General features: G+C 50.7%; 1 protein-coding gene across 2 annotated transcripts in view; it reads left to right on the forward strand.

Moving 5' to 3' along the window:
- Nucleotides 1–7,148: 7,148 nt before the first annotated feature.
- The window catches only part of BNIP3 (BCL2 interacting protein 3), a 54,369-nt gene continuing 47,981 nt past the window's right edge, over nucleotides 7,149–13,536 (forward strand). The window contains exon 1 of one of the 2 annotated variants that reach the window (XM_044299151.1): nucleotides 7,149–7,325. In XM_044299151.1, the coding sequence (XP_044155086.1) occupies nucleotides 7,280–7,325 (46 nt within the window). In that variant the 5' untranslated portion in view covers nucleotides 7,149–7,279. The remainder of the gene's footprint in view (nucleotides 7,326–13,536) is intronic. The other variant, XM_044299152.1, reaches the window with a different exon arrangement.

The raw sequence follows: 13,536 nt of genomic DNA on the forward strand, positions 1-13,536 counted from the left end.
ATACACATGACAGCTGCCCAAACACACCTAGCACTGCTATATCTGTATATGACAGCTGTCCCTGCACACTCAGCTCTGCTATATCTCTATATATGACAGCTGCCCCAGCAAACCCAGCTCTACTACATCTATACACATGACAGCTGCCGAAACACAGCCAGCTCTGCTACATCTATACACATGACAGCTGCCCCCAACACACCAGCACTGCTATATATCTATATGACAGCTGTCCCAGCACACTCAGCACTGCTATATCTCTATATATGACAGCTGCCCCAGCAAACCCAGCTCTACTACATCTATACACATGACAGATGCCTAAACACACCCAGCTCTGCTACATCTATACACATGACAGCTGCACCAGCACACTCAGCTCTGCTATATCTCTATATATGACAGCTGCCCCAGCAAACCCAGCTCTACTACATCTATACATGACAGATGCCCAAACACACCCAGCTCTACTACATCTATACACATGACAGCTGCCGAAACACAGCCAGCTCTGCTACATCTATACACATGACAGCTGCCCCAACACACCAGCACTGCTATATATCTATATGACAGCTGTCCCAGCACGCTCAGCTCTGCTATATCTCTATATATGACAGTTGCCCCAGCAAACCCAGCTCTACTACATCTATACACATGACAGATGCCTAAACACACCCAGCTCTGCTACATCTATACACATGACAGCTATCATATATAGAGATATAGCAGAGCTGAGTGTGCTGGAACAGCTGTCATATAGAGATATATCTGAGATACTGCTATATCTGTATATGACAGCTGTCTCAGCACATTCAGCTCTGCTACATCTCTATATATGAGCAGCTGCCATGTGTATAGATGTACACTTAGCCAGCTATAACAGTAGAAGTCTCATATTTTTTCAGCCAGCATCAAGGCAGCTCCTATGGTCTAGTGGTTAGCTGCTCTGCCTCTGAAGCAGAAGGTCGTGGGTTCGAATCCCAGCAGACTCTTTTCTGAAATACAAGCACTGACTCCATATAAGGACATACAAGGCGGGACACAGGAAGAGGCTGCATCGCATCGCATCGCTGACATGGAGGTAAGTAGAAGTGTTTATTATTATTTTTTTAATACCCACTGTTACTGCCATGGGGGGAGCGGAAGGCACCTGATACTGGCACATGGGGGGGAGTGGGGTTGGCACCTGATACTGGCATGGGGGGGGGGGGGGAGGGAGAGAGGCACTTGATACTGGCACTTTTTTTGTGGTGGTGGTGGGGGGGAAGATGGCACTATGATACTGGGACATGGGGGGGGGAGGCACCTGATACTGGCACCTGGAGGGGAGAGGGGGGGTTGGCACTTGATACTGGCACATGGGGGGGGGGGAGGCACCTGATACTGGCACATGGGGAGGGGGGAGGGAGAGAGGCACTTGATATTGGCACTTTTTAGTGGGGGGGGGGGGAGATGGCACTATGATACTGGGACATGGGGGGGAGGAGAGAGGCACTTGATACTGGCATGTGGGGGGGGGGGTTGGCACTATGATACTGGCACATGGGGGAGAGGCACTTAATACTGGCACTTTTTTGCGGGGGAGATGGCACGATGATACTGGCACATGGGGGGAAGAGAGAGGCACTTGATACTGGCACATGGGGGGTGGGAAGGAGAGAGGCACTTGATACTGGCACATGGGGGGAGATGGCACTATGACACTGGGACATGTGGGGGGGGGAGAGGCACTTGATACTGGCACATTATTGGGGGGCATTATGGGGGACACTAGGCTGGCAGCCTATCAGAGGCCGGGCACTGAGGGGCATCTACTGGGGCACTATATATGGGGCATTTTATACTGGTACATTTTGGGGGGCACTAGCAGGAAGGGGGGAGAGGAGCACTATGGGGGAATTTACTGGGGGCACTATATAGGGGTATTTTATACTGGCACATTATGGGGGCACTATGGGGACATTAGCTCAACTGGGGGCATTACAAGGGTGTATTTTTTGCACTGTCACATTATAAGGAGAATTATTACTACTGGGGGGGGGGGCATTATGGTGGGTTTTATTACTGCCCCATGGTATGACCCCCTAGTAGCAGCACCGGCCTCTCCCTGCTTTGCTATCCCACTGCCCCTTCTCCAAATCCTTATTATAAAATCTTTCTCATTAGGATAAAACACAACATCAGCTCCGTCGAGCCCCCGGCCAAGTGTGGAAGTGGCGTCCGAGATCCCCAAGGGCCGAGCCAAGTAACTGTAAGTGTTCATGTGGAGTATGTTTATGTTATGCACATATAGCCTACACTGTGCCCCACAATGTACAGTAGACTGCTACACTGTGCCCCACAATATACAGTATACCGCTACACTGTGCCCCACAATATACAGTATACCTCTACACTGTGCCTCACAATATACAGTATACTGCTACTGTGCCACACAATATACAGTATACCGCTACACTGTGCCTCACAATATACCTCTACACTGTGCCACACAATATACAGTATACCTCTATACTGTGCCACACAATATACAGTATACCGCTACACTGTGCCCCACAATATACAGTATACCTCTACACTGTGCCACACAATATACAGTATACCGCTACACTGTGCCACACAATGTACAGTATACCTCTACACTGTGCCACACAATATACAGTATACCGCTACACTGTGCCCCACAATATACAGTATACCTCTACACTGTGCCTCACAATATACAGTATACTGCTACTGTGCCACACAATATACAGTATACCGCTACACTGTGCCTCACAATATACCTCTACACTGTGCCACACAATATACAGTATACCTCTATACTGTGCCACACAATATACAGTATACCGCTACACTGTGCCCCACAATATACAGTATACCTCTACACTGTGCCACACAATATACAGTATACTGCTACACTGTGCCACACAATGTACAGTATACCTCTACACTGTGCCACACAATATACAGTATACCTCTATACTGTGCCACACAATATACAGTATACCGCTACACTGTGCCAAAGGAGTGGGGTTTACACAGGAGAAGGGAGGTGCGAAGCGCGCTGAGGGGGGCCCTTACAAATATTTGCTGTGGGGCCCAGTCACTTCTAGTTACGCCCCTGGGTGTTTGGCACCCGGGGCGGGCCCTCTCACAGTAGTTATGCACACATTGTACCCCCCTCACTGTAGTTATGCCCTCTCTGTGCCCCTTTCACAGTTGTAATGCCCTCATTGTGCCCCCTTCACAGTAATAATCCCCATTGTGCCCCCTTCATAGTAATAATCCCCATTGTGCCCCCTTCATAGTAATAATCCCCATTGTGCCCCCTTTACAGTAATAATGCCCATTATTCCCCCTTAATAGTTGTAATGCCCTCTGTGCCCCCTCCATAGTAGAAATCCCCATTGTGCCCCTTTCACAGTAATAATGCCCTCTGTTCCCCCTTTATTGTAGTAATGCCCTCTGGCTCTGTGCCCCCTCCATAGTAGAAATGCCCATTGTGCCCCCTCCTCCATAGTAATAAAGTCCTCTGTGCCCCATCTGTATTAAAAAAATAAAACAACAACAACACAGTAACCTCTCACCTTGTCCCATTCCTGAAGCTCACAGTCCTCTCTTCCCTGCAGGCATAGATCGCTCTGCAGCACGGTGTGGGCGGAGCTTATGCAGATTTCTGGGGTGCAGGGTCCGCCCACACAGGCCGGCAGCGCGATCTGTGTCTGCAGGCTGAATGGACCGCAGCTCCCAGCGCTCCAGCAATGAGCGCTTCCATCTGTATTGATGGAAGCGCTCATTGCTTCTGGCACCCCCTGAGAGCGGGCACTCGGGGCGGACTGCCCCCCCCCCACCCTTAGTACGCCACAGCAGCGCGGGGACTCGATGGGCTCCCTCCCCCGCCGCAAACACCTTCTATGTCACGGTCAGCGGTCGGCTATCAGGGACTGCCGGGCCCCTGCAGTGATCGAGTGCGTACCGCTCCGGTGCCCGCCCATTCACCATGACGTAATAGTACGTCAAAATGCGGCAAGTCACTTGATGTCATGACGTACTATTACGTCATGTGTCATGAAGGGGTTAAAGATTTATTGTTGTGGTAATTATTAATGTCAGGGATGAGCGAATCGCATAAAACTTTGTCAGAATACTGTATGTAGCGAGCGCTCCGTACAGTATTAGAATGTATTGGCTCTAGAGATGAGAGAATTTTTATGTTATGAAATTCGTTCACGCTTCGTTTGGTGGTAAGAGGTGAATTGTGTTATGGATTCCGTTACCACAGACTATAGCGCAATTCTATGAAGGAATACATAACGGAATGCCTTTAGAAGCATTCCGTTATTCATTCCGTCATAATAGAAGTCTATGGCCCGCATAACGGATCCATCCCATTTCCGTTTTGCAGGAGAGGACTCCCCTGCATAACGGAAACAGGACGGATCTGTTTTGCAGCCCATAGACTTCTATTATGACGGAATGAATAACAGAATGCCTCTAAAGGCATTCAGTCATAGAATTGCCTTATGGTCCGTGGTAACGGAATCCATAACACAATTCACCTCTTACCACCAAACGAAGCGTGAATTAATTTCAAAATATGAAATTCGCTCATCTCTAATTGGCTTATAGGAAGCAATACATTCTAATACTGTACGGGGCGCTCGCTGTGTACAGTATTCTAATGAATCGACTTTTGATGTTTCATCCGAAGTCGATTCGCTCATCCCTAATTATCATTGGTTCTGTTATTATAAGTAATATAATTTCTATTGTTATTACCATGATTGTTATTGTTGTTATCATTATCGGGCACTGATCAGAGACAAGTTGACCAAGTGACACAAAAGTTTTAAAAAGTTTTACAACCCCCCTCCCCCTACCAAAAAAAAAAAAAAGTTAGATTTGTTATAATAGTTTACTATGGAAACAAAAACATATTTATTACCATTGAATTTGTAATTACTTGCAGAATAAAGTTAGAGAGTATTATACCCGTTAGGTTAAGTTATTAGATTGGTGGGGATCCACAGGAAAGGGGATGATTATTAGATCAGTGGCCACTTCAATCATTTCTGTGGGAGTTCTGGAGATAGTCGAGTGCTGTACTTGGCTATATCTGGAACTCCCATAAAAATTGAGCCTCTGCACTCATGCCAAACTGGCCTTGCCTTCTATTTTAGGGGGGCTGCAGGGGGTACGGGGCCCCCATTCTCGTGATCGGTGGGGGTTTCAGTGGCACCAATCTAATAGTTATGCCCTTTCCTGCGGATAGTAGATAACTTAAATAGGACCTTTAACAATTCTGGAGCACCTATTCTTATGGCTCCCATTCCTCTGTTATTTCTAATATAAGTTATGAACAATTGCTATTAGCCTTCAGTAAGGGTACAGAGGGGAGGTAACCAGTTGGGGGCGTGTCCCTGCACAGTCTGAAAATGGCTCAACTGATTGGATAGAGTCAGTCTGTGCAGGGACACGCCCCCAACTGGTTACCTCCCCTCTGTACCCTTACTGAAGGCTAATAGCAATTGTTCATAACTCATAGTAGAAATAACAGAGGAATGGCACAACATAGAGACATAAGAACAGAGGCTCCTGCATAACAGAAACGGGACGGATCCGTTATGCGGGCCATATACTTCTATTATGACGGAATGAATAACGGAATGCCTCTAAAGGCAAGTAATTATGCATTCCGTCATAGAATTGCGTTATGGTCCGTGGTAACGGAATCCATAAGGCAATTCTGCTTTTACCACCAAACGAAGAGTGAACGAATTTCATAACATGAAATTCACTCATCTCTACTCAAAATCACTGATGGAAATCACTGACCGAACACTGACGTGTAAATTAGGTTTTTTGTTGTGGATTTGATGCTTTTTGCCAGAGATCTCACTCTTCCATTGCAAAGGGTGATATCTGCATCAAAGGGAACGAAAAAACAATATGTACATGAGATTTGTCTAATCTCATACACTTTGCAAGTACTGTATTACAATGCGGTTTGCCCGCACAAGAATCTGCACTGATAAACTGTGTGTAATGCGCACCTTGTGCAGGCAGCCTGAGTGTATGCTAAACAGTAAACAGAAATTATCTAAAAAAATAAGGATGAATTAGCGTGTTTCTTTGCACCCCCTCATAAAATAAAAAAATTATATATATATATATACAGTATATATACATACACATTATATTTACTCTAAAACTGTACCATTGAAAAATATAACTCATCCTGCAAAAATAGCCCTAATACAGCTTTAGGCCTCATGCACACGACCGTTGTTTTGGTTCGCATCCTAGCCGCAGTTTTGGCATCTCGGATGCGGACCCATTCACTGCAATGGGGCCGCAAAAGATGTGGACAGCACTCCGTGTGCTGTCCGCAAAACCGAACGGAGCGACGGATGCAGTTATATCAATGGCTGTCCGTGCCGTTTGCGCAAATTGCGCAAAACACGCAACGGTCGTGTGCAGGAGGCCTTCACCTAGGGGGGGGGGGGGGGAAAAAGTATGGCTCTTAAAATGCAATAATCAACAAAGAAAAAAATTCTTTGATCGCTTATTAGTATTGTTGTTCTTGTCATAAAAATGTTATTGTTATAATTATTACTATAGTTTCTTTCATTATCATTTTTATTATTGCTGTTATAATTGTTTTTTCTGTCATTATCACTGTTATGAGGAGGATGTTCGATGTTATTGTTCTCCTTATCACAATTGTTCTTATCATACCAGATGTTATTGTTATTCTTGCTGTCGTTATGATTCCTGCGATCACTATCATCCTTATTTATTACTGTTTTCATTATTACTGTTCTTATTATGATTATTGTTGTTGTTCTTCTTCTTGGTTGATCTTCCTTCTCTTTCTTCCCTCTAGTCCTTACATGCCTCCCTCTTCCTTTGCACTGCAGAGCCTCAGTATCAGCCCAGTGCTGCTCACAGCCAAGAGAAGGAAAGCAGATGACACAATCCCTGCAGCCAATCAGTGCAGCGCTGACATGGAAGTTGTGCACAACTAGTTCAGCACTGTGCAGGCCAATGGCTGCCTGTGATGGGTGTCTATTGGAAGCTGGCCCTACACCACAGTGGGTGGGAGCTGCAGCCAGCTAATCAGATGCTGGCTACGTGGGAGACGTCATGCTTCCAGCTTAAAGCAATAACAATAACAAGCCCAGCGACAAAGACAGCTGCAGCAGCTGTGTCCCTGTGTATGAGAGCGGTGCGGAGTCAGGGAACCAGGGTCTGAGCCTACAGAACTAGCAGCATGTCCCACAGTGAAGGGCAGAACCTTCAGGATGAGCCCCTGCAGGGTAAGAATATTTCCTTCTACCCTATGATCTTCCAAATAAAAAAAAAACAACAGACCTATAATCTCTAGCATGCGTCTATAGCACATATCGCATGTAGCAGAGACGAGTTTGTCATATAAGTCTTTGGGTCTGAATGGTTTGTGAAGATACCATAATTACCTGTTATACAATCAGCTCTACTACATGAGCGCAGGTATAGCAGATTGCATTGTGTACATTAATATTTGCTTTCTTTAATCCTTGTTCCTTTGGTTGGTGTCGTTTGTCCGCTGCGGTCGGTCGCTGGCATGTCAACAGCATGAAGCGTGATTGCTTTTCCCAGGCGTTTGTTGACATGCTGTAGACCCAGGCAATGGAGTTGGTGACTTGTATTTCCCAATAGTCAGCAGAGCTGCATTCCTGACATCAGCGACCGGCGACGTCGCCTGCTCGGAAATTGTCCCCAATCTGATGAGTCATGTAAATGTGCAGCAGAACCGAGTTTGTCATTATAGCAAGGACCAGGTGGTTTATTTGTCATTTGTGCTTTTACATAGGAATGTCGGTAAACCTTCTTGTACAAACGAAACAGAGGACTAACGCAATCAGCTCTGCTACATCTGTGACTGTGTTGGGCTGTGTGTGAACGAGGTAGACAATGGCTTCATGAGGACTGTCGGCTCAGCACTGCTGCATGTGCTTTTTTTTGTGAAAGCTGTTTTTGTTGAGCGAGCGACGGTTACAAGGAATTTCTAGTGTGTGTTAGGGATAGTTTTCTGTGTACTTGTGTCCAAGAAGCAATAGAATATGAAGCGGCGCAGCCGTCTGCAACCTGCGGCTTTCCTTTTTTCAAAGCTGGAATTGCAGCCAGTAAGATGCTTGGAGTTGTAGTTCAGCAACCTGTAGGGATTCACTAGTTTTCTGTAATTATCAATACCAGTCGTATGTTGTTAACATATCGGTCCTGCTAAAATAGTGTAAAGGGTTGAAATTCTAGTCCGAAACATGACACATAGAAGAAATTCTTGAAAATGTAAACTGTTCAGAAATCATAGTACATGGAATTATCCGTCATCACATAGATAATCTCAAGGGGGTCCTCCCATCAGGAACAATGAAGTCACCCTGGGGTGTGGGGTACAAATCTACCGACAGATGCTGTGATGAATACCACCCCTCGTGTCCGCTGACGTCAACCACGTCGAGCTCACGAGACCTGGTATGATCACGGGGTTTACCAAAAACGTGAAGTTACGCCCTCCAGAGGAGCACGTAAGGTCAGGCTGGTATAGTTTACACATACACCTCCTGTCCACGCGGGCACAGAGAGGCAACAAGCTGGAAGGGCCTTTTCACTGCCGCAGTGAAAACAGCCCACACTCAGCCCGGGTAACTGCCACCAGTTTCTCGTTTGATATAAGCCCGGTCCGCTAACGGGATTATATAGGGTCAGAAACCAACCCGCGGTAGCTTATAACTAGGCCAAAACACGGACGTGGGGATTCGTGATCGAGATACAAGATAGCACAAGATTAAATTATAGATTTAATCGCTATAAGAGCACACTAGATATAACACACTATACACAGACAATATATATACAGTGGTCTGAGGTTACAGATTACAGGGTATATGGTTACAATAGGATTAAGCAGGGTGAAAGTAAGTTACCAAGTATGATGAAAGTTCCTTGGCGATGTCCTGAATCGGAGGCCACACGAGGGGCTGTGCTCTCCTGCTATTTCCTGGGTCCCTCTAAACACATGTGTAGCATGTGACCCCTCTTCAGAGAAAAGACGCCCCCTACTTGCTGGCACCAGGCTTTTAACCTGGAGCTGGCCCACCCCCTCCCTGCCTCAGGGAGGGGTCAACTCCCCCTCTTCTGGGCTGACGGTGAATGACCCACAAAACCCTTTAGGGGTCATAGCTCCAGACCAGAGGGTCACAGGGAGATGGTTCTGGGACTAATGGACCTGCCTGGGTTCCGGCTACAATTAGAGCCCAAACCTGGTACCGGTAGGTGGCTTCTATGGGGAGATATGGGTATCTCCCTACCCCGACTGGGTACGAGTAAACAAAGACCATGGGACCGTACCTCGTGGCCACCGGGACACAAATATGTATCCGGTTTGCGTCTGCGGTGGCCAGGTGATTCATAATTCCTTATGAGAGGTAGGTGCCAATATGTCTAGGAAATCTCATTGATCCAGGCCAAAGCAGATACCCCCTGCTGGGGGGTTTTCCTGCAGATTCAGGTGGCTCCCAACTGCTGCACAGAGGTGTGAACTTCTCCTTGAAGCTTGGACCCCCTGAGGGGTGTCTTCCTGGCCAACTGAGTCATGCCAAGAGGTGCATAAAATTACAATCAGGGCTGGGGGCTTTGAAGCAGGGAAATCCTGTCAGCAAATGGGGGGTGTGAGGACATGGCTGACAGTAAATATTAATCCATATTCCTCACACCTCCCCCTTTTAGAGGGCGCCAGGGGGCAGCACATTCCTGTGCTCCCCCGTGCGCCCATCCGCGCCCTCCCTGGTGGTTAATGGCAAAGTGGTACGGCCGGAGAGCCAGGCTCCTGCGTACCAACCTCCCATTCGTTCCTGACCCAGGTGGTCACCTGGATTGAGCCTGACCCTGAGGCCACAATGGCTGGCCTCAGACGGTACCATAAACGGCCGCACGCAGTCGGCTGCCTGTAGTACCGGGAAGCTGGAAAGGGCATGCTCCAGCGCCTGGAAGGCCGTCTCGCATTCGTTGGTCAAATCGACTGCGGAGGGCAGCTTCTTCCTGGTGCGGTCCGTCAGGGGCCTCGCCAGGCTACTATAGTGGGGTGCGAACTCCCTATAGTACCCGGCGGAGCCCAGGAAGGATATCGCCTGGTGCTTGTCCCGGAGGGTGATCCAGGATGAGCTGGCATCCCTTCTCCCAGGTTCCGGTTCCGAGGCTTCCCTGCCTACCCGGGGCCCCTCACTTATGCCCAGCTGGCACTTTCCTGGCGTAAGGGTCAAGCCTGCCTGGCCGATCTGCCCGAGCATCTGCGCCAGATGCTCTCGGGGATCCTCCCATGTAGGACCGAAGACGGCAATGACCTCCAGGTACGCAGCCGCGTACCCTTCAAGTCCCTTAAGCAGCTTGACCATCCGCTGAGAAGTGGCAGGGGCATACTCCATGTCCAAGGGCATCTTGGTGGACGCAGTCCTTCCATGCTTGTTTGCTAACATTTCCCGGAAGGGGTGGCCTTCTGGGAGGGCACCTGCCTCCCGTGCCTTCTGCCTTCCCCGGGCGTGGTCCAGGGTGACCAGGTGCATCCTGGCATTGAGCTGCTGGTGTGCGAGGTACGGTCCCTCCCAGGCCGCCTGAAGCTTAGTCTGAGGTACCGAAACCAGTATCCATGCTTGCGGACCCACGTGATGGGTCCTCTCACAAGCTAACTGGTCGTACCCCTGCTTCTGGACGGTCTGGGCCTGCCCCATACTGTCGTGCACCAACCGCGACAAGGCCGGCGCTTTTTCCTGGAAGCGCATGACACACTCGATGACCGACGCCCCAGGGGTGGCTAGGTCTCCACTCCAAGCCTCTGCCTTAGCGGCCCCTGGGTATCTGGTTACCGGAGTCTCATGCACAGTCCACAGAAATTCTGCCCTGTACGGATAGGATACCACAAATGGTCGGTCCCTAGGCCACGCCCCTGGTGAGCCCTGTGGGACCGTTTCCTGGCACAACCGACCTTGGTCCCAGACCGCCCTCTGGAGGTCTGAATCCAAGGGAGGCCGTGCCATATGCTCTGTGAGAGCTTTCAAGCTGGCGCTAGCCCCTAACGCCCCCTGAAACCCCTGGTGGGACGTGGTCAGAATGGATGAGACTGCCACGTCCCCTGTCAGTTCTACTAACTGCTGGTCCCTAGGCCACTCCTCCGGTGAGCCCTGCTGGACCGTGACCCGGCACAGCCTTCCTTGGTCCCAGACCACCTGCTTGAGGTCTGAGTCCGAGGGAGGCAGCGCCGCTTGCTCCCTGAGAGCGTTCAGGCTGGCGTCAGCCACTAACGCCACCTGAAACCCCTGACTGGACGTGGTCAGAATAGATGAGACTGCCACGTCCTCTGTCAGGTCCCTGGGACCTGTCTCTGGGCCTCCATCTGACTTGGCAGACACTTGGTCGGAAGGGGGAAAGCCATCAGACCCCTGAGGGGCCCCTAGGGCCCCAGCACTCCCACTGCGCGTGACAGCCGCTGCCACCGCTGGTAGTGCCTGCTTCCCCTCAACTCCCGACCAAGTCGCCAGTCCAGGCGGACTAACCTGGCCCTCTGACATCCCAGTGGTGGAGGAACACTGCACTGAGGCTTCACCTGGCAGTCCCACTTCTCCTGGGACAGCCCTGACCTCATTTGCATCCTCCCCCCCTGCAGCTGTCTGCCCCCTGCTTGTCCCCCCAGTCACCACACTGGAGGACAACAGGTCCCAGCATGCTTGCTGGCTACATCCTGGGGCTTCAGCCCAGCTGACAGGAATGACCCCCTCCCCACTGAGGGGAGAGGCACACATTACATCCCCCACATCCCCATCAACATGCATAATAGGTACATTCACAGTATTATCAGGGGGGGACATTGCATCACATTCTGGGGAATTGGACCCTGGGGCGTCAGCGGCCACATACTTAGACACAAGCCGCCCCAGGTCCGTCCCCAGCAAAACACTGGCGGGGATATTTGCGGATACCCCCACCTCCCTTACTCCTCGACCGGCGCCCCAGTCCAGATAGACCTTGGCGACGGGCAGCGCCGGTTCCACTCCTCCAATCCCGGAGACAGTGAGGGATCTCCCGGGCAGTAAATCATAGGGGTGTCACCAGTTCAGGCCGTACCAGTGTCATTTCAGCGCCGGTGTCTCTAAGTCCCATGGCCACGGCCTGGCCCACGGTGACCGGTTGAACATTGTCAAGGGACCTCCCACCACCCCCACCCACACACAACACCGTGGACGGTTTCCGGGTTGATGACTGGGACGGATCCCTCGGGCGCTGGGGACACATGGCTTTGAAGTGTCCTGGCTGCTTACACAGGTGACAAAGTCGGGGTTCCCCCACCGACGTGGAAAGTGCAGCAGGGGCCGGTGCCCACTTGGGCCTAGGGGCAGGGGTAGCAGGTGCAGCGTGCGTCTTACCCCCTCTCCAGCCGACAGGTTTCCGGGCCTCTGAAGTCCTGTTGTTGGTGTATTCATCGGCCAGGGCTGCGGTTGCGGAGGCCCCCTTTGGCTTCCGGTCACGGAGGTACTGCTGGAGATCCTCTGGGCAGTTCCACAAGAACTGTTCTGTGGCGATGAGCTCCTTCAGCTGCTGGACGGTGGAGAGCTCCAATCCTGTGGTCCATTGGTCGACCGCTCTCAGCAAGGCCCGCATGTGATCGGCCCAGCTCTGGGTAGAACCCCGGTGCAAATTCCTGAGCCTTTTCCGGTACGACTCAGGGGTTAAGTTATACTGCCTGACCAGAGCCTGTTTGATGTCCTCATAGCTCAGGATGGTCTCGCTGGGCAGGTACCCGAAGATTTCAAGGGCTTTTCCCCTGAGCCGTGGCGTGAGGAATCTGACCCACTGGTCCTCTGGCAGCTGGTATTGATGGCAGGCTGTCTCAAATGCCAACAAAAAGGTGTCCAGGTCCCCATCTTTGTCCAGTAGGGGAAAGTCCTCCGCCCGCAGTTTGGGAATCCGGACCTCTGGAGACTCACATTGGGCTGGGGATGGCTGCTGGAATTGGAGCTTTAGCTGGAGCATCTGTAGCTGGTGCTCACGCTCGGCCCGCTCGCGACGCTCTGCAGCCTCTGCTCGCTCGCGACGCTCTGCAGCCTCTGCTTGCTCGCGACGCTCTGCAGCCGCCAGTAGGAGCTCAGAGGCTGCCTGGTCTCCAGCCTGGAGACGGTCCATGGCAGCTTGTAGGAGAGCAGCTGAGCCAGCTTGGCTGGGGGGAGGGGCAGGTGGAGCGAGGCCCGCCGCGGACCTCACCTCTGGCGACTGGCTCCTTGGGGAGCTTTGGTTGTGCTCCCCCTCGCCTTCCACCTCCTCTCCGCCCCCATTTAAAGCATCGGCCATCTCCTTCGATTTGCTCCTTGTGATACTGGCCGTCATTGCAACGGGTGGTCACTGACACCACTGCAACCTGATGCACACACACCTTATTGTATCTGCCCTCAGACAGTCTAGTGTCGAACTGATCTTAAGACTCCAGCAGCAAGAGCTACT

The sequence above is a fragment of the Bufo gargarizans genome, chromosome 6 (genome assembly GCF_014858855.1).
Source record: "Bufo gargarizans isolate SCDJY-AF-19 chromosome 6, ASM1485885v1, whole genome shotgun sequence".
NCBI classification, from domain to species: Eukaryota; Metazoa; Chordata; class Amphibia; order Anura; family Bufonidae; genus Bufo; species Bufo gargarizans.